The sequence below is a fragment of the Sitodiplosis mosellana genome, unplaced genomic scaffold (genome assembly GCF_009176505.1).
Source record: "Sitodiplosis mosellana isolate CC-2019 unplaced genomic scaffold, AAFC_SMos_1.0 Smas_scaffold_2, whole genome shotgun sequence".
Classification (NCBI taxonomy): domain Eukaryota; kingdom Metazoa; phylum Arthropoda; class Insecta; order Diptera; family Cecidomyiidae; genus Sitodiplosis; species Sitodiplosis mosellana.
The window spans coordinates 3,296,491-3,320,659 of record NW_022595245.1 but is presented as its reverse complement, the minus strand read 5'-3'; the positions used below and the strand labels follow the sequence as shown (position 1 = coordinate 3,320,659).

At 36.6% G+C, this 24,169-nt stretch overlaps 4 protein-coding genes across 8 annotated transcripts; 3 read left to right on the top strand and 1 right to left on the bottom strand.

Annotated features, from left to right (window-relative positions):
- The first annotated feature begins 349 nt into the window (after positions 1 to 349).
- Positions 350 to 8,510, top strand: LOC129565462 (facilitated trehalose transporter Tret1-like). The gene is made up of 15 exons (XM_055440409.1): positions 350 to 595; positions 665 to 897; positions 967 to 1,097; positions 1,209 to 1,401; positions 1,464 to 1,608; positions 1,695 to 1,906; positions 1,980 to 2,171; positions 2,241 to 3,814; positions 4,214 to 4,446; positions 4,527 to 4,657; positions 4,737 to 4,929; positions 5,015 to 5,132; positions 5,193 to 5,407; positions 5,497 to 5,688; positions 5,824 to 8,510. Exons 1-8 carry the CDS (start codon positions 547 to 549, stop codon positions 2,457 to 2,459), a joined length of 1,374 nt encoding a protein of 457 aa, XP_055296384.1. The 5' UTR covers positions 350 to 546; the 3' UTR covers positions 2,460 to 3,814; positions 4,214 to 4,446; positions 4,527 to 4,657; positions 4,737 to 4,929; positions 5,015 to 5,132; positions 5,193 to 5,407; positions 5,497 to 5,688; positions 5,824 to 8,510.
- A 2,638-nt stretch (positions 8,511 to 11,148) lies between these two features.
- Positions 11,149 to 12,178, bottom strand: LOC129565024 (60S ribosomal protein L37a). Its single transcript, XM_055439347.1, has 3 exons — positions 12,060 to 12,178; positions 11,609 to 11,737; positions 11,149 to 11,449 (listed from the first exon to the last, which is right to left on the bottom strand). Exons 1-3 carry the CDS (start codon positions 12,060 to 12,062, stop codon positions 11,303 to 11,305), a joined length of 279 nt encoding a protein of 92 aa, XP_055295322.1. The 5' UTR covers positions 12,063 to 12,178; the 3' UTR covers positions 11,149 to 11,302.
- Positions 12,179 to 12,194: 16 nt separating this feature from the next.
- Positions 12,195 to 18,701, top strand: LOC129565021 (splicing factor 3B subunit 1). 5 transcript variants are annotated; one of them, XM_055439342.1, is made up of 7 exons: positions 12,195 to 12,529; positions 12,847 to 13,118; positions 13,445 to 13,574; positions 14,657 to 14,736; positions 14,806 to 14,985; positions 15,082 to 18,174; positions 18,246 to 18,701. In XM_055439342.1, exons 1-7 carry the CDS (start codon positions 12,502 to 12,504, stop codon positions 18,402 to 18,404), a joined length of 3,942 nt encoding a protein of 1,313 aa, XP_055295317.1. In that variant the 5' UTR covers positions 12,195 to 12,501; the 3' UTR covers positions 18,405 to 18,701. The 5 variants fall into 5 exon arrangements, with proteins under 5 accessions (XP_055295317.1, XP_055295313.1, XP_055295318.1 ...); XM_055439343.1 differs by lacking the exon at positions 12,195 to 12,529 and adding an exon at positions 12,558 to 12,765; XM_055439338.1 differs by having other exon boundaries at positions 12,436 to 12,529; positions 14,806 to 18,174.
- Positions 18,702 to 19,079: 378 nt separating this feature from the next.
- Positions 19,080 to 23,740, top strand: LOC129565022 (NAD-dependent protein deacetylase Sirt7). Its single transcript, XM_055439345.1, has 5 exons — positions 19,080 to 20,091; positions 20,414 to 21,047; positions 21,787 to 22,689; positions 22,765 to 22,884; positions 22,972 to 23,740. Exons 1-5 carry the CDS (start codon positions 19,822 to 19,824, stop codon positions 23,391 to 23,393), a joined length of 2,349 nt encoding a protein of 782 aa, XP_055295320.1. The 5' UTR covers positions 19,080 to 19,821; the 3' UTR covers positions 23,394 to 23,740.
- The last annotated feature ends 429 nt before the right edge of the window (positions 23,741 to 24,169 follow it).

Here is a 24,169-nt window from a genome sequence, read left to right as displayed (position 1 = left end):
AAAAGGCAAAAATTATGTTAATTATTTCCGGAATCGGCCTGAATTTATAAGAACAGATTATAAACTTAACAAATAGATAGAAAATAGTTCGGTTTTTGTCATTTATAACACGAAAAAATCCAAAAATAAAAAAAAAATTCAAGTGGCCGAATACTTTTTTGACTGACTGTATATGCAATCATTTGAATTCATTGGAATAATATGAAACGATCTTTATGTAAATGACTGAACGCATTGATTCTACACCCAATGCTGCGACACCACCGTCTGTTATCTCGTTTCAAAGAATAATCTCATACTGGTTCCAAAATCAAACATCAAACGTTGGCAGTGCGGAATTCCCAATAGTATTTCATAGAACTTTAGGGTTCGCATATTTTGATAACCGAGCAACGAGACATTATTCGTTGAATGTTAATAACAAGTCATATAATATATGAATAGTAAAAAAAATTATTCATTCAGTTTAAAACGTGCGCTCAGTAAGATCACATCTCGTCTATTTGCAACAGACTTCCGTGACCAGTGAATAATAATAGAAATAAAATGTTTTCGTTTTCGCCTGTGTATAAACAGTTCTTAACTATAATTGCTTGTAAGTGCTATTGATGCGAAATCAGTGTTTGTCTGCCATTTGTATACGTTTTAAAAATATTTTGAATAGGTAACCTATTGGTGCTATCTTATGGATGGTCGTCTGGTTGGTCATCAATCAATTTAAATGAGCTAGAAAATGCAGCGAGTACATACAGCGTGAAAGGATTGTCCAAAGACGAAACATCGTTGGTTATATCGATCTTATATGCGGGCAGCTTCACTGGAACTTGCATTGTTATAGCGATCAGTCAAATGATCGGCATCAAGAGAACGATTCATCTATTTGGATTGCCGTTAGTTGTGAGTGATTGAAAAAAAAACATGAATATAAATGTGGATAAGTCTAATTACAAATTTACCATATTTTAGGCTAGTTCCCTCCTTCTTCTTTACGCACAAAATGTGTACTATTTATATGCATCGAGATTTCTGTGTGGTATGGTCAGTGGGTCATTGGTTGTTGGCATTCCAACTCTTGTCAACGACATATCCAGCGATAAGTAATTGAACTTTTTTATTCATTTGGTGATCAACCGACGTTGATATTAATCACGTCAATCAGTCGATAAGAAAAACCGTTCAACTTATTCTAACACTGATTACGCTTTCAGCGTTCGAGGTGCTCTCAATTCATTATACGATCTATTTAGCAATTCCGGGACAATAATTTCATTCTTCCTTGGAAAACATTTGAGCATGGACATTCAAGTGAAAACCCAATTGATAGTGCCGATCATATTTCTACTTATTATGTGTCTACTGCCGGAATCGCCTGAATATTGGATTCGGAAGTGCAAAGAGAAGGTGCTCATGCCACATATATTTCATTTCTTGTCAATATTATTTATGTGCAAATTGTATTTCAGCGAGCGATTAAATCTTGTAAATTTTATAAAGGAAAAGTTGATAAACTTGAGCGTATCGGATTCACGTCAAATCATCCATGTGTCGAGGCTGCAACCAAAACAATTGACGAAGAAGATGACGAACAATTGACTCTGCAGGATTTTCGTAATTTTCTTTCAATAAATTCTTAGCGCAAAATGTACTCTACCAAAACAGTCGATATGAAATGTTCTTCTTGGTCATTATTACAGTCTCACCCAAAGCAAAGAAAGCAATTTGTGTGGCTTTTTTGTCGCTGCTGCTGAGTTTCTTATCCTGTGCTACGGTTACTTTCAACTACGTCGAACGTATATTTGAACGAACTGTATCATCCAACACAAAGGATTATTCGTTAGGCATATCGATCGTTCAGCTGGTGGCAAATGTCATATTCTTGACGATCGTTGAACGCTTCAAACGAAGGGTTTGTTTAGATGTTATAATTTTTTGTGAAAAATATTCCAATTGTCACATACATACGATTTTATGGTTTACAGACTCTTTATATTTGGTCATCGATCCTAACAACTGTCAGCTATTGCGTGTTCGGTACCTACTGTTTAGTTTTACTCAAACAACCAAAATATGAATTGATTTCGGTGCTTTGCTTCGTATTCATTACATTCATAAGTTGCATGGGAATGGTACCAGTACCGTACATTTTAGCTGTTGAAATATTTCCGAAGAAAGTAATGCCAAAATTGTTGTCCATAAAAATGAAACAACTCAATGAAACTGTTTCCCTTTTCCCATTTTAGATTCGAAAAGTATGTCTGACTGCAGCTATTTTGATGATGTGGATTGTGTTGTTCGCACTTGATCGAGTCTTTCCAAATTTCTTGGACTTCTTTGAACTGCACCATTGTTTTTACATACTGGGTGTTATGAGCTCATTGAACGCGATATTTGGCATATTTTGTGTTCCTGAAACAAAGGGAAAAACGCATGAGGAAATTATGGCACTGCTGGATAATTAAGAATTTTAAAGGCATCTTATTAAGTCAGTTTTTGATTTACGGTATTCCACTATACTGGACTTACCCAATGGTGATGTTTTCTTGAGTGAAATCACATTAATTAGGATTACAAAAAAATGTCAACAGACATTTATTGAAATCGCATAATAATTGACTAAAATTGATGTAATTTTTTTTAAAACTTTTTAACGCAAAATCAAATAAATATAAAAATTAATTTGTAAACAAAGAACACCGCAAATGAGTAGACTGATGGAACAAATTTAATACGTAGAGTCTAAAACTTTCAGTGATGAGTTGCTTCCTACTTTGCCATACCATCTAATTCCAACTTTAGAATTCGGAGTTCGATTTTATTTTGACTCATGAGATAAAGTCTACGTGCACCAATGTCAATCAAGTATGTCACCACAATCATATTATAATTTATTTTCTTGAACGAATTAGTAGTGGTTTTGACAAAGCTACTGCTCAAAAGGTCGGTAAGTTTATCAATGAAACAAGTCAGTTTTGCCACACATTGTCAACTTGTCGGTTAAGTACTGTCTTCTGTCTACTTTTGATTTGAGCAACATTTAACATATTATCAATATCGGATTGAAATTATCGGATTTTTTTTATATCAGTCTCAATTTGGCTGGGCAAAAAAGATTGAGCATATGGAACAAGTCACGATACGCCTCAGCATGTGCTTCTTATCGCATAATTTAGAAAAAATTACGATTTGAACGTCATTATTCGCAAACGATTTTGTATACAAACAATTCATTGAGCGTACATTGGCTTGACTGAATAATATCATCTCACGGTATGAAGTACTGCTAAAACGGCTCTCGTTTTAATAATAATTGTTTCTAAAAATAAATGAACAACACATCAATAAATCAACAGCCGAAAGTCAAATTAACGAATTAGAGACAATATGAAAACAGATGCTGAAATTCAAAATTATCATTCAGGAGCGTTGTGTGTTACTCAAAAAAGATATCTGTCTAACAATGATCCAACAGAGTTTGAATTAACCGAACAAAATAATTCAAATTGGCACTGACTGGAACTATGATAGTTTATCTTAATCGTCTATTGCAAATTATTTGATTTTTTGTGTCACTATCTTATCTCTGGCCTGATTGTGCCGAATCATTTTAAATCAGAAATTTTATCTTTTCCAATATAACCCTGTGCACGGTGCGCAAAATCATCATCTATTAATTGACGTTTGCATTTCATACAATCACCGCTCAATGATACAATTCGTGTCGAAATTAGTTGTGCATAGCAAAAGAGAAAAAACAGTCTGGCAAAAATGAGTGGAATATCACCAGTTTTCAAACAGTTTCTAACTATAATTTGTTGTAAGTTATTTTCTAGGGGAATATCACGCTTGAATTATTTCAAATATTTCAAAAAAATCCAATTTATCTCTAAGAATCTGTCGTATGAAATATGGTGGATATTTGTGAATATGGCGGAATATTGTGGATTTTTGTGATTATGAATGATATTTAAATGTATTTATTCGGATTTAATGCAAAAAATCTCAAATATCTCCAAAATCCACAAAAATCTGATTCATTTATTCGAAATATTCGAAAATATGTCATACAATTGATGTTTATTTCAAATATCTCACAAGATTCAGGAGCGTGATATTCCCTTAGGTTATTTTTAAAACTCATCGCATTGGCCAAATTATTAAATCGTTATAAAAATTCTCTATTTTTCATCCAATGGGAAATTGAACGTGAAAATAGGTAATTTACTAACACTATCGTTTGGATCATCGGTGGGTTGGGCCACGATCAACTTTCTTGAATTCCAAAGTGAGAACAGCACGTTGACAATAGGCCGTTTGACATTGGATGAAGCAACGATGCAAGTGTCACTCGTCAATATCGGCGCATTCCTAGGTACATTCGCCATTTTGCCTATTAGCCAGTTGCTTGGTATAAAACGAACGATTCACTTGTTTGGTTTGCCGTTAATCGTAAGCATTTCGCTGAAGATTTTTCAAATTTATTCAAAGTGGAATCATCAAAAATGCATTTTTTCATGTTTTTTTTCTAGCTGAGTTCACTGCTTGTCATCTGGGCACAAAATATTTACTATTTATATGCAGCCCGAGTGCTGAGTGGGTTTGTCGGCGGTGCATTAGTTGTTGGCATTCCAACTCTTGTCAACGATATCTCGAACGATAAGTAATTAATTTCGTTAAAATATTCATGGCTAAATTGCAAACAAAACACAGCGAGATAACCGTTGATTTGGTTTATTTAGCATTCGGGGTGCTCTATACTCATTATACGATCCATCGTATAATTTAGGAGTTATCATTTCATTTTTCTTGGGCAATTACTTGAACTGTTTGGATCAAGTGAAGGCACAACTGATTGTGCTCATCATTTTCGCAATTGTGCTGTTTTTATTCCCGGAATCACCCGAGTATTGGCTGAAAGGTCACCTAGATAAGGTAAAGATTCATAATTAATTAATATTAATTTTTTAATTTAATCTTTATTTAATTAAGATTGATGTAATAATCGTTTTGATTGTAGCGAGCACTCAAATCACGAACATTCTACAAAGGGAATACAGTGACGCCAGAACATGTCGAGTTCATTCAAGTCAACGATGAAGACGAGCCAGATTCCAAATTGACTATCCGAGATTTTTGTAATTCATTTTCTAAAGTCAATTAGCAATTGGTTTTTGATGTTGTTTGCCTTTTTTCAGTTACGCCACAAGCCCGAAAAGCATTGATGATTTCCTTCACAATGCTCCTATTGAGTTTTTCTTCTGGGTCTTTAACAATTCTCAGCTACGTAACTGATATTTTTTCCAAAACCGGTTCATCGTTGTCAGAGAAGAATTCCTCACTTTTAGTTTCGATCACGCAAATCGTTGGGAATTTGGTTTTTTTGAATATCATCGAGAGATTCAATCGAAGGGTTTGTAGTATACGAATATTTAGCATTTCATTTTAATATGATTGATTTTCAGTTGAATACGAACGTCTCTAAGCCAAAATCCATTTTAGACTCTGTATATTTGGTCATCAATACTAACGATGGCTTCTTACTTCTTATTCGCCACTTATTGCTTACTTTGGATCCAGCGGCCCGAATACCAATGGATGCCTCCGTTATGTTTTGCATGCATTATTTATTTCAGTTGCATGGGACTATTACCAATTCCATACATTTTAGCCATAGAATTATTCCCGAAAAAGGTACTTTTCAAATATGTCTTGCCCTTTGTATACGTCTGTGGACATGTTAAAAGCAAAAAGTTTTGCAAAAAATACATTATCTTTAAAATACAAAAAAAATATGATATTATCGTCAAATTTTCATTCAAATTTTAGATTCGCCAAACCTGTCTCGCATTCTCCGTTTCTTTATTATGGATTATTTTATTCGTAGTTGGAACAATATTTCCCAGCTTTCTGGAGCGGTTTGATCTGCCCATTTGCATGATGACTCTCGGTGTTATATCGTCATTAAATGTGGTGTTCGGCTACTTTTTCGTACCAGAGACACGAGGAAAATCATACGAAGAAATTATGGAACTTTTGGAATAACCTCTTATTTATTTGTATTTTTAAAAAAATGTTAGTACCTAAAAAAATAATCACATGATTTTAATTTTCTTTTTCGAAGACAAAATCGCAACATTTTCTGCATGCTTTCTACATTCGTAACGACGTATATGATGACGAAGCTTGATTCGCCTAATTTGATCGATAAAGTATTTACCCATGTCAGTGTAAAATGGTAGAAAAATGCTGTAATATTGGGTCTGGGAATTAGTTTTGTCGATTTTTTTAAATTTTCAAACATTTATTTGAATACCAAAATGAAATTACATTTCAATCAAAATATTGTCCATCGGAAGCGATGACCTTCTGCCACAATGTGGGCAATTGACGGATGCCTGCCTTAAAAAATTCCTCATCTTTTGAGGCTATAAATGCATCGAGCCAATTTTGGATTTCTTCAACTGAAGAGAACCGCTCTCCGTCCATATGGTTTTGCATCGATCGAAACAAATGGTAGTCGGAAGGAGCCAGGTCTGGGCTATACGGGGCGTGAGCCAAAACTTCCCATCCGCTATTTTCCAAGTAGTTTTTGACCGATTTCTCAATGTGTGGCCGAGCATTGTCATGTAGGAAAATCAATGTCTCTTTTCTGGTCTCCCATTTCGTGCGTTTTTCTTTGATTGCTTGTTTCAAACGTATCAATTATTGTCGGTAGAAAGGCCCATCGATGGTTTGACCACTTCTCAGCAGCTCATAATACACCACTCCCTCCTCATCCCACCAAATAGACAGCATTACCTTGTCGCCGTGAATTTCTTGTTTTGGCTGTGATGTTGCTGGTTGGCCGGGCTTAACATACGATGCTTTGCGCTTGGGGTTATCGTGATGAATCCATTTTTCGTCACCAGTGACAATTCGATACAGAAAACCTCTTTTTTTGTGCCTTGCGAGCAGCATTTCGCAAGTCACTAAACGCCTTTCAGCTTGCGCTGGCGTCAATTCATGTGGTACCCAATTTGACAACTTGCGAATGAAACCAAGGGCCCTTAAACGATATCCAACAGTGCTTCGGTCAACATTCAATGCTCTGGCAAGCTCATCTTGAGTTTGACTCGAATCTTCATCGAGCAATGCCTCCAATTCCGCATCTTCAAACTTTTTTGGCTGGCCGGGACGTTCCTTGTCTTCCGTGCTAAAATCACCACTTTTGAACCGTGAAAACCACCGTTCACATGTACGTTCCGATGGAGCATGCTCACCATAGGCTTCCACCAACATTCGATGCGCTTCAGCCGCAGTTTTCTTCAAATGAAAGCAAAAAATTAATGCTTGCGGGAAATGTTGCTTTTTCGGTACAAAATTTGACATATTTAAGGTGCAAAAAAAAATGTTCATCCAAACTTCGATGAAATGATAGATGATGATTTTTGTAGTTTGACACTAGACCACTCATGTGAAAAAGAAAAAAGTATTGCCCGATACAACCATGCAAAGTTACGCCATCTTTTGAAAAATCGACACGATTAATTCCCAGACCCAATAAGAATTTTGACTGAATCAAAATCACTTCATTTGGTTTTTCCAAAGTGATCCGAACGTCTCGACAAAGCAATGATTTGTTCAACTTCAAGAAATCAAAATCCGAATCGTTTCATCATCAAAATCGTTGTAACTTTTCTAAATTATATTTTTTTCTTTCCGTTTTGTGATTTTATTTACTACTTGGCCGAAGTACAAAATAGATTCTTCGAAGTGTGCTTTAATGTTCACCTAAAGACCGTTTTAAGAAAATCTGCATTTAATCCAGAATATGTTTCAACCTTGTTTTGAATATTTTTCCTTAGAAAACATTGACAATGGTAAGAGTATTGTTTCTTAGGGCAATGTGAGATTTAATGTTTAGTCTACCCATATGGTTCAAGTGTGGAGTTGTGTGGAATTGTGAGGTGATAGGCGAAAACAGTAGAACCACAACAGCGCAAACAATGCATTGAAATCATTGCGTGCACTCAACTCAATGTCAACGCTTGTATTATTTGCTATTTCGCATCTCCACAGTAGTCCACAGTTGACCCGTATTGGGAATATTAATTATGTTTTGAGACATATGATTAAAAAAAACGAAGTCGCAGACAAATCTTGGTCGCTCATAACCCTTCATAATCCTATTATCCAAATGACCGAATTACAAGAATTGCTCGAAACATCAGCCTGAAACACCTGTTTGAAGGAAGGATGGTAAACTAAGTGAAACTATGCGGATAAATACGGATGCAAACATGGAATGTGCTTTAGTTTACGTTTGACTTTTGAGCAGAAAGCTACGATTGAACATTTCAGAATTTCTAACTTCAACAATTATACCGCCGAACCACTTTCAAGATAGAAAAGAATTTTAATTGCTGGCGAAACAGTTTCAAAACTTCGAAAAATAATATAAAACATTTTCATCGTATTTCAAGTGTGAACAAATTAAATTTCAATATATAAAGATGTCGATGTATTATTCTCAAGAGAGGCGCTGTTTTGATAGGGCTGAGTATATTGAGTATAATCACTTTCAGGCGCAATGGTCTTGCGAGAATAGCCTCAAAGCCCTTGTATCAAAGGTGCCGGGTCGAACCAAATGGTTAAATAAGCAAAGAATCGGAACATATTTCACTGTCATCCAACTTGATGAGCTTGAACGATTTTACATAGAGAAATTTGATATTCGAAAAAAAGGTCGATTTTTAACCATTGCAAAATATTTGAATTTAACCGAATACGAAGTTGCTGCATGGTTTAAAAATCGTACGCTAAAGGAAAAACGAGATAAATTAAGAGCGAAGAAAATACAAAAGGAGAGTGTACCAACCGAATCGAATGAACAATCCGCAGTAATTTACACACATTCGCCCGTCGATTGCAATTCGTACCAATCAACATCGCATTCATCGTCCTACAGTCTGTACGAAAATCCTGATTTCTTCGAACAATCACAACAAAACATTGAACACCCGGATTATCCATTCGATTTCATTACGATTGAGGCGGAATTGATGCGCAGCTATGAATTTGAGACATTGCAAAACGGACAATCGGATTTGCTTGAAGAATTTTCAAACGTTAACTTCGATGAACTGAAACAATTGCATAGTTGCAATTTAACTCCATGTCAATCGGAACTGTTGAATCCCGCTTATGTTTTGGATGGAATCGACCAATCAGAATTTTGGCAGTATATTTAGGGAAAATGAAATGTATTTTAAATGATAAATAGGCAGGGTTTTTGTACAGATTTGAAAAAATAATAAAATGAGACAAATTCCGTAAATATTGCTTTTGATTTAATTATTTTCAGTAAAATAACTTGAAGGGTCATACTTTTCAATGTTTGTATGATTGATCGCTGCAAGCGAATATGTTGCAAAGAAATTGAAGGATAAAACCACATTACATTTTATTCATGCAAAGTGCGGCATCAATTCGTTTGAATTGATTCGAGTGTTTTGCATCATTCTTTCTACCTTACTTCTTTCAAACCCCTATTTGTCTTTTGTTATCTATCGTGCCATGGATTTTTCAATTCACGACCAAAACAATACGAGCATAAGCATACTCACAAATGCGATGCGGATTTTTTGGAGAAATCATTTGAAAAACAACGCCAAACTTATCGATCAATACCTTGCATTATAAATGAAATGGACAATATTACAACAGTTCAGCTTATTCTTTTACTCACTAGAAATGCCCACCAATGAAAATTCCAACATGCAAACCCATTCGACTCTGCGTCAAAATGTTTTTATTTTGTTTACAAAAATATTAACTATTAACACTATGCAAAAAAAAACGGCAACCACAGTCGCGCGAACAGTAGCGATGGCTGGTTGTTGTCGTCGTCTAACTCCATTCCCTATCTGAAAATCTAAATTTCATTTTGCGCCGTTGGTTTAATAAATGGAAAATTTTCATATGGAATGTAACAGGACAATAGTAGATTTTGCAGTTGAGTGGAAGAACGATAGCCAACGGAAAGATAGCACACAACCATTGTCGCAATTTTTGTTCTTTTTTTCTTCTCTCGCAGAAAATATATATTCGCAGTTGCATGCCTTTTATCCCGTTCTTTTTCACAACACACAGCACATACCAAATTAAAAAGTGAACGCTCTTTTCCAAACAACATACTGTGGTTGTTGCTCATAATCGGTTCACTGAATTTACCAAGAAACCGTTCAGTCATTGAGATTGAAGTTGGTCGAGAAATGCGGAATTTCGACTCTTTTCGGCTCATTTTATTTTGATTTGTTCATAAATTCATCACAAGAAAATACCAACCGACAAAGAAAAAACCATAAACAAAGATTTACGGTCAACATTTGCACATAACAATACCAGTAACTCATCAAAATCGGATGGTAATTGACGGATGGTAAGTTATCAACGTGGATGGCAATTCGATTGTAATTATAAATAGCTGACACATTGTGCCAGTTATTGTCTCAGAGAATGTACTTCGATGGGGCATTGCGTTCAGCGCGGAATGGATTATCATTACCAAAATCACTTGATATGACGATCTGCTTAGACAAATGGTTGAATTATTGTAGAAAATCAAAAGAACCACAAATATGCCGAGGACACCTAGCCTTGTTAATCTGAATAAAAGTTTCAATAAAACAAAATATGGTAATACCATTCATGATGAATCTAAAATCGTTTTGTTATTACGAGAAAATAAATTGTGCTTTGAATCTAAAAGATATTTCGTTTTGTTTTGTTGTCGAATGTTAGCTGAAAATGGTTAAATATGTTTGATTTCGGTTTTGCACGTCATCGAAATCGAATTAATTCGTTGTATGTCAATTAGATGTTGCGATGAAGGCAAAAATACTTCGCAAAAATGTTCAACTATCAAGACTTTTTTTCTGTAGCAAATTACTCAAAGAAACTGAATCATTTCCCATGACCTTGTTAAGAGACACTTTTGTTGATGGCCATATGAAGAACAGAACTGAGATGTCAAACGTAAAAAAAATTTCACACTTGCAACACATTTCCACTGAAATCTGATCGCTTTAACCTTTTTTCAGCACGGTCATCATGGAATTAAACAAGAAATGAATCCAAATATCGAAAAATAAAAGACTTTTTGTTTGTTTGTTTGTTTGTTTGAAAAGCTGTCGATATATTGTATTTAACCGCAAGGCTTTGATAACATATCACTTTTCAATCCAATATTATTTTTTCTCATTCACTTTTTTCTTCAGTAAATTGATTTTTTTAATTTATGAATACACTGGTTCGAAACGGATCTCTACTGTTCCTTGGTATCACGGAGACGTCGAACAGCGGATCTAACTGAAGCAGCAGCTGTGGTTGAGTAAACCCAGGCACCACCAGCAACGGTACGTCTGCATCGGTTACATGACCAAATACCAACACATGAGCGTTTCATGGAGTCCTGTGAAAGAGCGAGATCAACAAATGGGTTAGAATCACTTGAAATGGATTTAGATTTTTTTAAGCCGGTGTTTTGGACCAAATTTAGATTTTTCATCGGAAGAGAAACATCGACAATGGAATGTCAATCAAAGCGTTTGATCACGTTTCGTGTACTTACTTTGCCACAGAATGAGCATGTGTATTTCGAATGTTGGGTGATTTCGATCTTCTTCACCATCTTACGGAGGGAGGCACCATAACGGGTACCATATTTTCCCACGATTCCAACCTTCTTGGTACGCTTGGCCTGAGAAAATAAACCAAAAAACCAACGATATTAGAACACATGGAAACGAATTGAAATTCAATCACTGAAAGAACAAAATCAACACTTCATCGCTATGACAATACAAAAAAAAATGTTGCTTCGTGTGCCACTGCAATGCTTTCATTACCAGACAAGTGATAAACAACAAACACAAAATTGCACAAATTTCACTAAAATATCATGAAAATCGTAGAAATTTTGATTTTGTTCGCCGATGAATTCATGTTGAATGCAAATAAAATAAAATTTTCGAAGAATTATCCGATGATTTTCGAGATTTTTCACAATTTTTTTCGCTTACCATTTTTGTATGTGTTCGCCTGTCAAATTTTCAAAGCGGAAAGAGATTCCCAATGTGACATTCGCACCGAAGTTGGTCGAATACGCGTACAACGCTGCTCTCAGTACGGAGCCCGAAACATCAAACGTCAAATGCGCACTTTGACACATGTTAAGTAAACGGTGGCAATAGTTTTGTACTGTGTTAGTAACTTGGGTGCTATTGTGAAGCAAAAATAATTTTTTTTATGAAATAAATTAAATTAAAATTTATTTGCTCTAAATTGTTCACATTTTAAATTCAAAAACATTGAAACCGAAACTCAGCTTTAACGAACTGGCTGATGCCGGTTTTTGGGCTTGTCACTCTGACGAAGCGCGAAATACTTTATAAAGTTGAGCTCCGCTGTCAATAATCGGTGTTTAATGCGCTATCGACGATATATGACTTTCACAAAATAAAGATGGACGGCATCGCACGAACACACGAAGGTAATTTTTTTTCCTCAATTTTTCCGATAAAAACCGAACAAATTTTGCATTAAACTAGGAAAATTCAATGGGAAAATACGATTCAAATGTGTTGAAATTGTTGTGAAAATGAGTCGAGTGGAAAATACATGAATATTCGATGTAGTTCAGTGAACGTTTATTTACGTTTACAATGCAATCTGTGTGATTGTTCCTTTGAGTCGTGTTATAACCAAAACATGAATTTTAAATGAAGCGTAAATTTTTGTTTGTTTTTCGATTGTTATCAATTTATTTGTTTCTAATTTTTCGTGATTGGATTTTTGGATCTGTTTCAGATATCGAGGCGCAGATTGCCGACATACAAAGTAAGAAAAAGGAATTGGCCGCAGCGCAGGCTAGTGAAAAAGGTGTTGGTTTGTTGGAGAGCGGCTACTATGACAGTGAATTGTACGACGATGGCAGCAATAAGAATCGACGGTTCGAAGGTTATATGACTTCAATTGCCGCCAATGATGATGCCGATGAGGATGATGATGAAGGACTACCAATTACCAAACGCACCACATACACAGCACCCAAGAGCATTCTTAAGGATGTCATCAAACAGGTAAAAGTTTGTTTTTATCGATTTTCCATTACATTTGCTTGTCAATTTCGGTTTAGTTTGGTTCAATTGCTCAATTGCACGAACATTGTAATGCCAAGTGTTTATAAAGAGTAAAGCTTGTTTGAAGCGGGGGCAGTAAGCGAAGAGAACTAGTACCAAGCTAGATTTTTTTAAACGAAAATTGTTTTTTTCTCTGATAAAATATGTTTTTTTTTCTCGAAAATATTGTTTGATGAGCATCAAATCGGCAATGCACAGTATCAAAATTAGGTCAAATGATGAAACTAAATTTGATTAATTTATTAATCGTTTGCTTTGCCTCACAGGGTGAAAAAGAGGAACAAGATCCATTTGCCGATCGTCGAAGACCAACGATTGCCGACAGAGAAGATGAATACCGACAGAAACGGCGTCGTTTTGTCATTTCCCCAGAGCGAGCTGATCCATTTGCTGACGGTTAGTATTTGATCTAGTTCATTCAATTATTTAATTTAAGGTTTAGACTAGAAATAAATAACTTTTATTAAAACCACATAATAGCAAACGATTACTTATAAGCAGTTGAATTTGAGAAGAAAAAAAAGAGAGTGTGATTGATTACATTGAGAGCGAAAGATAAATTCATGGTAACCGAAAAAAATAGAATAAAAAAATAAATTTGCTCTTGCGTGAATGTTTGTATGCATCTTTGATCCCCCCAATGAAGAGTCCATTATTAATATTACCAAACATTGTCAATACAGGTCACGGACGACTATCTTAAAAAGTCAGTGTGTGTCCGAAAATCACAAGTCACAAATCGACTCGACCGATAAAGCTGAAGCATCCAAATGAGTGTTGACTTGAAACCAATAGAAAGAAAGGTTGAACACTTCATCGACGAATGGAGAGTCTGTCTCTGGTTCGAAATTGACGGTCGAAATGAGCGATTTAGAGAGAGATATTCAACTGATCAATTCAATTAATTTGAATTTCTTGTAAACTAATGAGAAAGAAATCCAATTTGGGTCTCGTACGCATCGCTACATTTCCACCGCAAATTTCCCCTTTTGTGTGAGAATGAATGAATTTTTAAAAGATCAGTCAAAAAGTATTAATCACAACAGAATTATTTCAGGATTCGAATATATAAAAAATAAGAACAGACAAAAAAAAAATCAATCATGTCATAAAAAAAAAATCAAACACAAATTTTAAATGAAATTATTTAAATCGATGGAGACGAGTCTGTTCCAGCACGTACGTATACACTCTCAATCCTTTTATTTGAAAAAAAAAAATCATTCGTGAAATTTGACCAAATCCCTTACAGTTTGAAATCGTTCCGAAGAAAATGTAGTAATGAAAAATCAAGTAGTTTTATTGAAGAAGTTCAATCAAATTTCAAATGAGTTTTGAAATAAAAGGAAATTTGAGATTTATGAAATTTTTTATTTGACAAAAAAAAATCAAAACAAAAGAATTTGATTATCACTGTTTGATGGTTTGAAATATTTATGATTATTAATGAGGTGTTTGGCTTTTTTGTTATTTTGCAGGCGGCAAAACTCCAGATAACAGATCCAGAACATACACACAGATTATGCAGGAGCAAATGCTCCAAGGCGAAGAATCAGAGGTATATATTCATTTATTTACATGTTCATGGGAATTCTTCTAAATTCTGTTTCTTCTTGTCTCATTGCAGTTGCGTAAAAAGATTCAAGAGAAATCAAAGGATGGAACATTGGTGAAATCGTCCAATGGCGATGCAGTCAAAGCTGTAGAGCCACGTAAACGCGGAAGATGGGACCAAACGATAGAAGACCAATTTGTACCGGCTAAAAAGGCGGCCGGTGCCGTCACTCCGACTTGGAATGATGTTGAGGTAAGCTTCACGCAAAATTTTTATTATTCTCCGAATTTTATTTTTCTTCCAATGAATTTTCCATTTTATTTCATTCAATTTTCTAATAATTTGCAGAAAACGCCTGCATTCGGAGCTGAAGCTCAAACACCTGGAGCAACACCACGCACGCAGCGTCTTTGGGATGCGACACCAGCTCATCTTCCATCGACGCCAGCACTGGAGACACCATCCCATGAGAAGAGTACACGACGAAATCGTTGGGATGAAACACCTCGAACCGAACGAGAGACACCCGGCCATAATTCCGGTTGGATGGAAACTCCGAAAGCCGATCGTGGTGTAGAAGATCGAATCATCGAATCGGCAACAGCATCAAAGAGACGGTCACGTTGGGATGAAACGCCAACAGCTGCAACACCATCGATGACTCCAAGTATGGGTATGGCAACACCGTCTATGACTCCATCGGCCACCCCAGGCCATGCAACACCTTTGTTAACGCCTGGTGGATCGACTCCAGTTGGATTGAAAGCAGCATTGTTAGCCACACCAACGCCAGGCGCCTTAGCTGCAATGACACCAGAGCAATTGCAAGCCTATCGTTGGGAAAAAGAAATTGACGAAAGAAATCGACCATTTACCGACGATGAGCTTGATGCAATGTTTCCACCCGGATACAAAGTATTGCCACCACCTGCTGGCTATGTACCACTTCGAACACCTGGTCGAAAGCTTCTCGCCACACCGACACCAATGTCTGGTGCAACACCACACGGTTTCTTCATTCAGCAAGAAGACAAACAGTCCAAATTCATGGATAACCAACCAAAGGGTCAGAATTTACCATTCATGAAACCGGAAGATGCGCAATACTTCGACAAACTGTTGCTCGACGTCGATGAAGAGAACCTCAGTCCGGAGGAGCTAAAAGAGCGAAAAATCATGAAACTATTGTTGAAAATCAAAAATGGCACGCCACCTATGCGAAAATCAGCATTGCGTCAAATCACTGATAAGGCACGTGAATTCGGTGCTGGCCCATTGTTCAATCAAATTCTACCACTGCTCATGAGTCCAACGCTTGAAGATCAAGAACGTCACTTATTGGTCAAGGTCATCGATCGTATTCTCTACAAATTAGACGATTTGGTTCGGCCATACGTGCACAAAATTCTCGTCGTCATCGAACCGTTGTTGATCGACGAAGATTACTATGCCCGTGTCGAGGGTCGTGAGATCATTTCGAATTTGGCAAAAGCAGCTGGTTTGGCCACTATGATTTCAACCATGCGTCCCGATATCGACAACATCGATGAGTACGTACGAAATACAACGGCTCGTGCATTTGCGGTCGTTGCATCCGCTTTGGGCATTCCATCACTATTGCCCTTCCTCAAAGCCGTATGCAAGAGTAAAAAATCATGGCAAGCCCGGCACACCGGTATTAAAATCGTTCAGCAAATCGCTATTTTAATGGGTTGCGCCATTTTGCCGCATCTCAAGAGTTTGGTACAAATTATCGAACACGGATTGGTCGACGAACAGCAAAAAGTGCGCACCATCACTGCATTGGCCATTGCAGCACTCGCCGAAGCCGCCACACCGTATGGTATTGAATCGTTCGATTCCGTGTTGAAACCACTGTGGAAAGGTATTCGAACACATCGTGGCAAAGGTTTGGCTGCATTCTTGAAAGCCATCGGTTATTTGATCCCATTGATGGATGCCGAATACGCAAACTACTATACCAGAGAAGTGATGTTGATTTTGATTCGAGAGTTCCAGTCGCCCGACGAAGAAATGAAGAAAATCGTATTGAAAGTCGTGAAGCAATGTTGTGCAACGGATGGTGTTGAACCGCAATATATTAAAGAAGAGATTTTACCGCATTTCTTCAAACATTTCTGGAACCATCGTATGGCGCTGGATCGACGCAACTATCGTCAATTGGTCGATACAACCGTTGAAATTGCAAACAAAGTGGGTGCATCGGAGATCATCAATCGTGTGGTTGACGATTTAAAAGACGAAAATGAAACCTATCGTAAGATGGTAATGGAAACCATTGAAAAGATTATGGCCAATTTGGGCGCGGCCGATATTGATTCACATCTTGAAGAATTGCTTATCGATGGTATACTGTATGCGTTCCAAGAACAAACAACCGAAGATGTTGTCATGTTGAATGGCTTTGGTACCATTGTAAATCAATTGGGAAAACGTGTCAAACCGTATTTGCCGCAAATTTGCGGTACAATTCTGTGGCGTTTGAACAATAAATCGGCAAAGGTGCGACAACAGGCGGCTGATTTAATTTCACGCATTGCCGTTGTTATGAAAACGTGTCAGGAGGAGAAATTGATGGGTCATTTGGGTGTTGTATTGTATGAATACCTTGGTGAAGAATATCCAGAAGTATTAGGTTCGATTTTGGGCGCTCTCAAAGCGATTGTCAATGTGATTGGTATGACAAAAATGACGCCACCGATTAAAGATTTGCTACCTCGTCTAACGCCCATTCTGAAGAATCGTCACGAGAAGGTACAAGAGAACTGCATCGATTTGGTTGGTCGAATCGCCGATCGTGGACCTGAATATGTGTCGGCACGTGAATGGATGCGAATTTGCTTTGAACTGTTGGAATTGTTGAAAGCACACAAAAAAGCCATCCGACGAGCCACCGTCAATACATTTGGTTATATTGCCAAGGCAATCGGTCCACATGATGTGTTGGCCACGCTGTTGAACAATTTAAAAGTTCAAGAACGTCAAAATCGTGTTTGTACAACGGTTGCTATAGCCATTGTCGCCGAAACATGTCGACCATTCACCGTTTTGCCCGCTTTAATGAACGAATACCGTGTGCCGGAGCTCAACGTTCAGAACGGTGTACTGAAATCAATGTCATTCTTGTTTGAGTACATTGGAGAAATGGGAAAGGATTACATTTATTCCGTTTGCCCGCTGTTAGAGGACGCATTGATGGATCGAGATTTGGTTCATCGACAAACCGCGTGTGCGGCCATCAAACACATGGCGCTGGGAGTCTATGGATTTGGATGCGAAGATGCATTAACACATTTGTTGAACTATGTGTGGCCAAACATTTTCGAAACCTCACCACATTTAGTGCAAGCATTCATGGACGCTGTCGATGGTCTCCGTGTTGCAATTGGACCAAATAAAATTCTGCAGTACACTTTACAGGTAAACTTATTCAAATTTTGAAATTTTGATGCCATTTAACTAATGCCAAATTTTCTTTATTTCGATTTCAGGGCTTATTCCATCCGGCTCGAAAGGTGCGTGATGTCTATTGGAAGATCTATAATTCACTTTACATTGGGAGTCAAGATGCTTTGGTCGCTGGATATCCAAGAATCGCTAACGATACCAAAAATCAATACGCCCGCTATGAGCTTGATTACGTGTTGTAAGCGCAATTTTCTAGCCACACTGAATTTGGATTTATATCTCTAAGCCACGATATTTAATACCAAAATGGATTTCTATGTGTTGTCAATGTTAAAGTGCATCTTTTTTAATTGCCGAAGATCGATCTACTGTTCAAATTACAAACTTGACTACAACAATTAGCCGTGTCACGTTTTCTTTCGTTTCTTTCGGAATTTAACGATTTATCACACAACGGCATGAATTATATACATGGAATAATTTGTCTTTTTTTTTAGTTAAGTTCAAATAAAATAAACCGCATAAATAATAAGAACCAAGAATTGGAGTTTTTATTTGAATGGAAAGGGGAATGGATTGACTTATACTTGGAAAACAAAATTTTCAGATTGCTTTCAAAATGATAGTTGAATCTTTATGAATTCAATTTACAACGTTCTAAGGGGTTTGGTCGAAAAATCATTCAAAATTGAACACATCAACTTCTTCATGCTAAAAATCTCAGCTCCAAATCCTCATTTTTACTTGATTCCGTACGTTATTAAACATTTCCACTGTGTTTTTTTTTGTTTCAAAACAAATTTTTGAAATTGTTAACAAGTCGTTGGTGAGGGGAAAAATCGCATATGAAAACCTTAAGTATTGATTCAAAGCAATTCGTTTTTTACAGTGTAAGAATAGTGTACTTAAAATACTTTGCCGCCAGAATTGCAATGAGAGAATCATGTGAAAAATGAGGATAAAATTTAAAATAGAGTTGAAATAAACTAAATTACATCTTCATCTATAACGAAAAGAATTAAAAATTCATCATTTATTTGTAAAAAATCGTCTCTTTCTTCCCGTTTCATTCACCGCATGAGTTTGTGTTGATTGACAGGCGAAATGTCATTTGTTTTTGTTATTGTGTGCGAACCAAAACAATTAGGCCAATATATGCAAGTATTGTTGTGTCAATGTATGGGTGATGCGTGTGTATGTGTACGTGAGCGTGTGTCTTGATTCGCATTGAATACAAGCGATAGAAGGTATATATTGAATACGAAGACTACAACGACGAGTAGAGAAAAAAGAAATGTGAAAAAGAAGCAGGCACCTTGTCGTTGTTCTGTGGGACAAAACATTTGTAAACATAGTGAATGAAGCGTCTGCTCACTTGTGACTGTGTACGTGATTCATTCGCGTAACGAAACGGCGACACTAAATTGCTGCTATTGTCTCTAACAACGAATGTATTTGCCGCAAAAAAGTCCCAGTGGTAAAACGCATGGTTTGTCTCAGTATCGTGTTGAATTGTGCGTAAAATTTTTCGGAAATTTTAATAAATACCATTTTATCTTCACGTCAAGTCCAACTATTTAGAAATATATCCATAAAAATCAATGTGATTTGAAATTTGGTTATGTGGTGTTTGAATATTTTGGGTTGATAGTGTGTGACATGCTGTTAAAATGGTCGAAATGCGAATTCTCCGAAACGACTGAGAGACAAATCGAATTGGGGAAGATGGTCAACAGTAATTTGCCCGAGAATCGTGAAATTGAAAAGGAATGCAACAGTGGCAACGATGATAATGGCAATGGAAATACACTGAGTGGCTGCAGTTCAAATGACGATGTCAATCCGTACAAAAGTTATGCAAGGCGACGTAAATGTAATGAAAACGTGCAAATTTGTGAGAAACAGAAGAAACGCGAATCATATCAACGGGTGAGTGTGTTTGCTTTGGAAAAATTGGGTTTCATTTTGTTCAAATAGTTGGTGTCGTAATGATTATTGATTGTTACGGGTTTAAAATCGAAATTATCCGGTTACATTTTTAGTATCACTGTTTGAGTCACGTTTATTACAGTGCGCTCTCAATCACACACACACACTTATCCATGTGAATACAAACTCATGCATACGCGTGTGAATAATCCATTTGTAAACATTATCGCTCTCTATTTTCGGCCGTTTGTTTACATTTTTTTTTAGCACAACTGATTCGAAACTCTTTATCGCACTCTCTCTCTCCCTCTTTGCGTTATAGATTTCGATAATTCTGCGAAAAGGTGAGGAAACACGAACAATCGATGAATTGAAGCAGCTCGAAGACAATGCGGATATTGTGCGTCAGATTAACAAGCGTCGAGAGCATATTGCTAATACTCGTGAACGCATTCTTGAGAAAGAAGATCCGCCCGAGGTGATTGAGGAAAAAGCGAGGAAATTAGCGAATGTTCTGTCAAGAGCGCAGCATTTGGTGTGTTACACGGGTGCTGGCATCAGTACCTCAGCCCGGATCCCCGATTACCGTGGCAGTCAAGGAATATGGACACTATTACAACAGGGAAAAGAGATCGGACAGTACGATTTATCACTGGCCGATCCAACATTCACACACATGTCATTATTTGAACTCCATCGACGTAACATTCTACGCTATACATTGTCACAAAACTGTGATGGATTGCACTTGCGCTCCGGTCTACCACGAAAATTAATATCCGAAATTCACGGCAATATGTACATCGAAGTGTGTAAATATTGCAAGCCAAATATTGAGTATTGGCGTCTATTCGATACAACCGAACGCACAGCCCGATACAATCACAAAACAAATAGACGGTGCCATTTTTGCTTCAAACCACTCATCGATACGATTGTACATTTCGGTGAACGCGGTATGCCACACTCTTATTAATGTTTAATATTTTTGCTCGCATTATTGATTGTAGCTGTAAATAGATCATTGATAAAATCCAAAGTTAATCGACAGCTGCTATGCCGAACTTTATTACTTCTATTCGTTCTGTTTCTGTCGACGCTCACACTGTTTTTAGCGAGTTATGTTTGTGAAATGGATAAGAGTCATATATCGTATTATTTTCATATCAAATATATATTACATTTGATATGGCTGCACTAAATGAAGGTTACTTACTTGAGTGGCGCACAATCAAAGCGTAAAAGATGTAATTTTTTTTTCAACACTCTTCACTCAATTTCTGCTGAAAATCTCACACCCATTCCGAACTTTTATCATTACCACTTCAAAATTTTATTTTTTATCCTGATAATCGCCGCCAACGATTTCCAATTTCCATGCAAAATCCAAACGAACAACTTTGTCATGAGAAATTACTTACGCCACAGTGGTTTGCTTATACTTTACAGAAGTTGTAATTTCTTGGAAATATCTATTGATAGCAGAAAATCCATAGGAAGAAATGCTTGTGGATGGTGGAAGCCAAATTAAGCTCTTGATTTTGATAAATTTTTTATGCTTTACTCATGCTTTAGCTGAAACTTATTCGAATAAATGAAAAATAGAAACTAGATCATACAATTCACCTTGTTACGCCGATTCCAAAAATATTCATGATGAATCTTCTTGTGTTCCGATTCTTTTCGAAATTGTAGGTCGTTTGAAGTGGCCATTGAATTGGGAGAGTGCGTGTAAAAATGCAGAGAAAGCTGATGTGATTCTATGCATGGGCTCAAGTTTGAAGGTTCTCAAAAAGTATACATGGCTCTGGCAAATGGATCGACCGAAAAGTAAACGGCCGAAAATTTACATTGTAAATTTGCAATGGACACCGAAAGACAAAGGTGCTTCACTGAAAATCAACGGAAAATGTGATGAAGTCATGAAATTGGTCATGAATTATATGAATATCAAAGTGGCACCATACAATCGAATGAAAGATCCGATTTTCACACACGCCAGCCTGTTGCTGCCCGAAGAAGTACACACCGTTTCACAGCCGATGCTAAAACATGCCGACAATGCGGAGGCAAAGAAGGAAATTAAAGAGGAAATGGATGAAGAGTCAACAATGAAACAGAGTGATTTGAATAATGATGTGAACAAAGTCAAAGCTGAAACTGAAAACCCCACACAAACACCAGATGACATTGAAACGAAAAATACTAAAAACAATTCAACTGCAGTTACTAACAACGAAATAATAAATGATAAGTCTGAAAGTTGCCAAGTAAATGAAGCGGATGTAAAATCAACGGAGATTGAAGCAAGTTTAGGAGATAAAGAGCAAAAAGACTGTTCAAGCACTAGGAATGATGATGATTTAAAATTACCTCATATCAAACATACCGCCAAAAACCACTCGCAACGTCATGAGATCTCATTCCAACCGCATGACACACACAAAACAATTAACACTGACAAAAGCACGGAATTGAAGCAAAGCAAAGGTAAAATGATGGCGAACCACAAGAGCTTGATGAAAATTGGCACAATGCCAACCATCAAAACCGAACTATCATTTGAATTGAGCAACGGCGATGAAAAGCAAGATGAAGGTAAGGGCGGAAAGAAATCAGTTTTTGTAAGAAAAAAATTTAAAATGTTAAACGTACTCAAATTTTTCTCATTAGGTTACCTAAAATCCCTAATCAACTACTATCATGCGATTGAAGGCGTGGTACCGAATTGGTATGATGTGAATTACGCCTACTCGGGTTTACACAGTATTATAAATCCACCGCCGAACGAAGGTAAGGACGACGAGAAATCTTATTTTATATAGAAACAATTCGAAAATTTCAACGAAATTAAAGTCGATTTTCTTTTCTTTTTTGAAGTCGATATCTGGAGCACAATCATCATCCCAATCCATCAACTGAATCGTAATTTAGCTGAATGTGAATTCTGCTTTGAGAATTATGCAGAAGATAAATGCCAATTTTACAAGCCACAGCTCGAATTTCATGTGTCGGTAGCGCGACGCCGTAATGGCAATCGGATCCTGTGCGATTGTTGTGATTACGATGGCTTTGACAACGATGAGGAGCAAACATCGTTGGATGAAATTGATGGCAGCGAAGAGCCGAAAACCAATTCCGAAGAAGATGACACTGATTCAAGCCGCTGCAAACGACTCAAGGTCGATACTTCGGTGACGGCAAAGGTAACCACACAGCGAATCGTACAACCCGGCTGGTATGGAAAAGGCTATCGCAAAACCACAAAACGCAAGAAAACACGACGCATTCAGCTACGATAAATTCTATAGATTTTAAGACTTCTTTTCTTTTGCTTATTCAATCCGATGTGTTCTGGCAACAAATTGTTTTTTCTGTATTTTGACTACGGTGTTTAAATCGTATTATTTTTGGTGTAAGATTTTTTTGAGGATTTTTCTGTATTTTTTTGTTCGAAATTATTTGCAAAGCTGTTTGAAAACAAATTGGTTCGATTTAAATTTGTCGTATTTCTCTGATGGTATACACCATTTTGATATATATATCGGGATAATTACTTTTAATCTCAAGAGGTTTTATTTTGTATTGAACGTAGACAGTAAGATTAATTCGACAATTCAAATAAAATGCATTTCAATTCTTTCGTAAAGAGTTTTGGCTTTTCATTCTACTCTCATACATTGCTTCGATTTAGACTAAATTCTTTATACAAAGAATAACGTCATGAAGTTTTCGTTGATCGGTTCCTGTTGAATTTAATCAATTCGGTCATCGGTTGATATAGAAACCTAAACATTGGTAATAAAACAATTGGCGTAAACGACGTTTTGATGTCAAATCTTGTCTCAATATCAGATCTAAAAATGTCTACTTCATCAAGAAAACAAGAATAGTTCAAAAAAGGTTTCCATAGTATCAACTAAAGACGACTTTACTGTCCTTAGTATCGTTAACTACAAATGAATTTTCTATATATTTGGCAAAACTACTGAGATATAGTGAAGTCCGATTGATTTTTTACGGGTAAAACGAATTTTATTCGTGATAATAACGTTCAATTTTATGTGCTCACTTTATG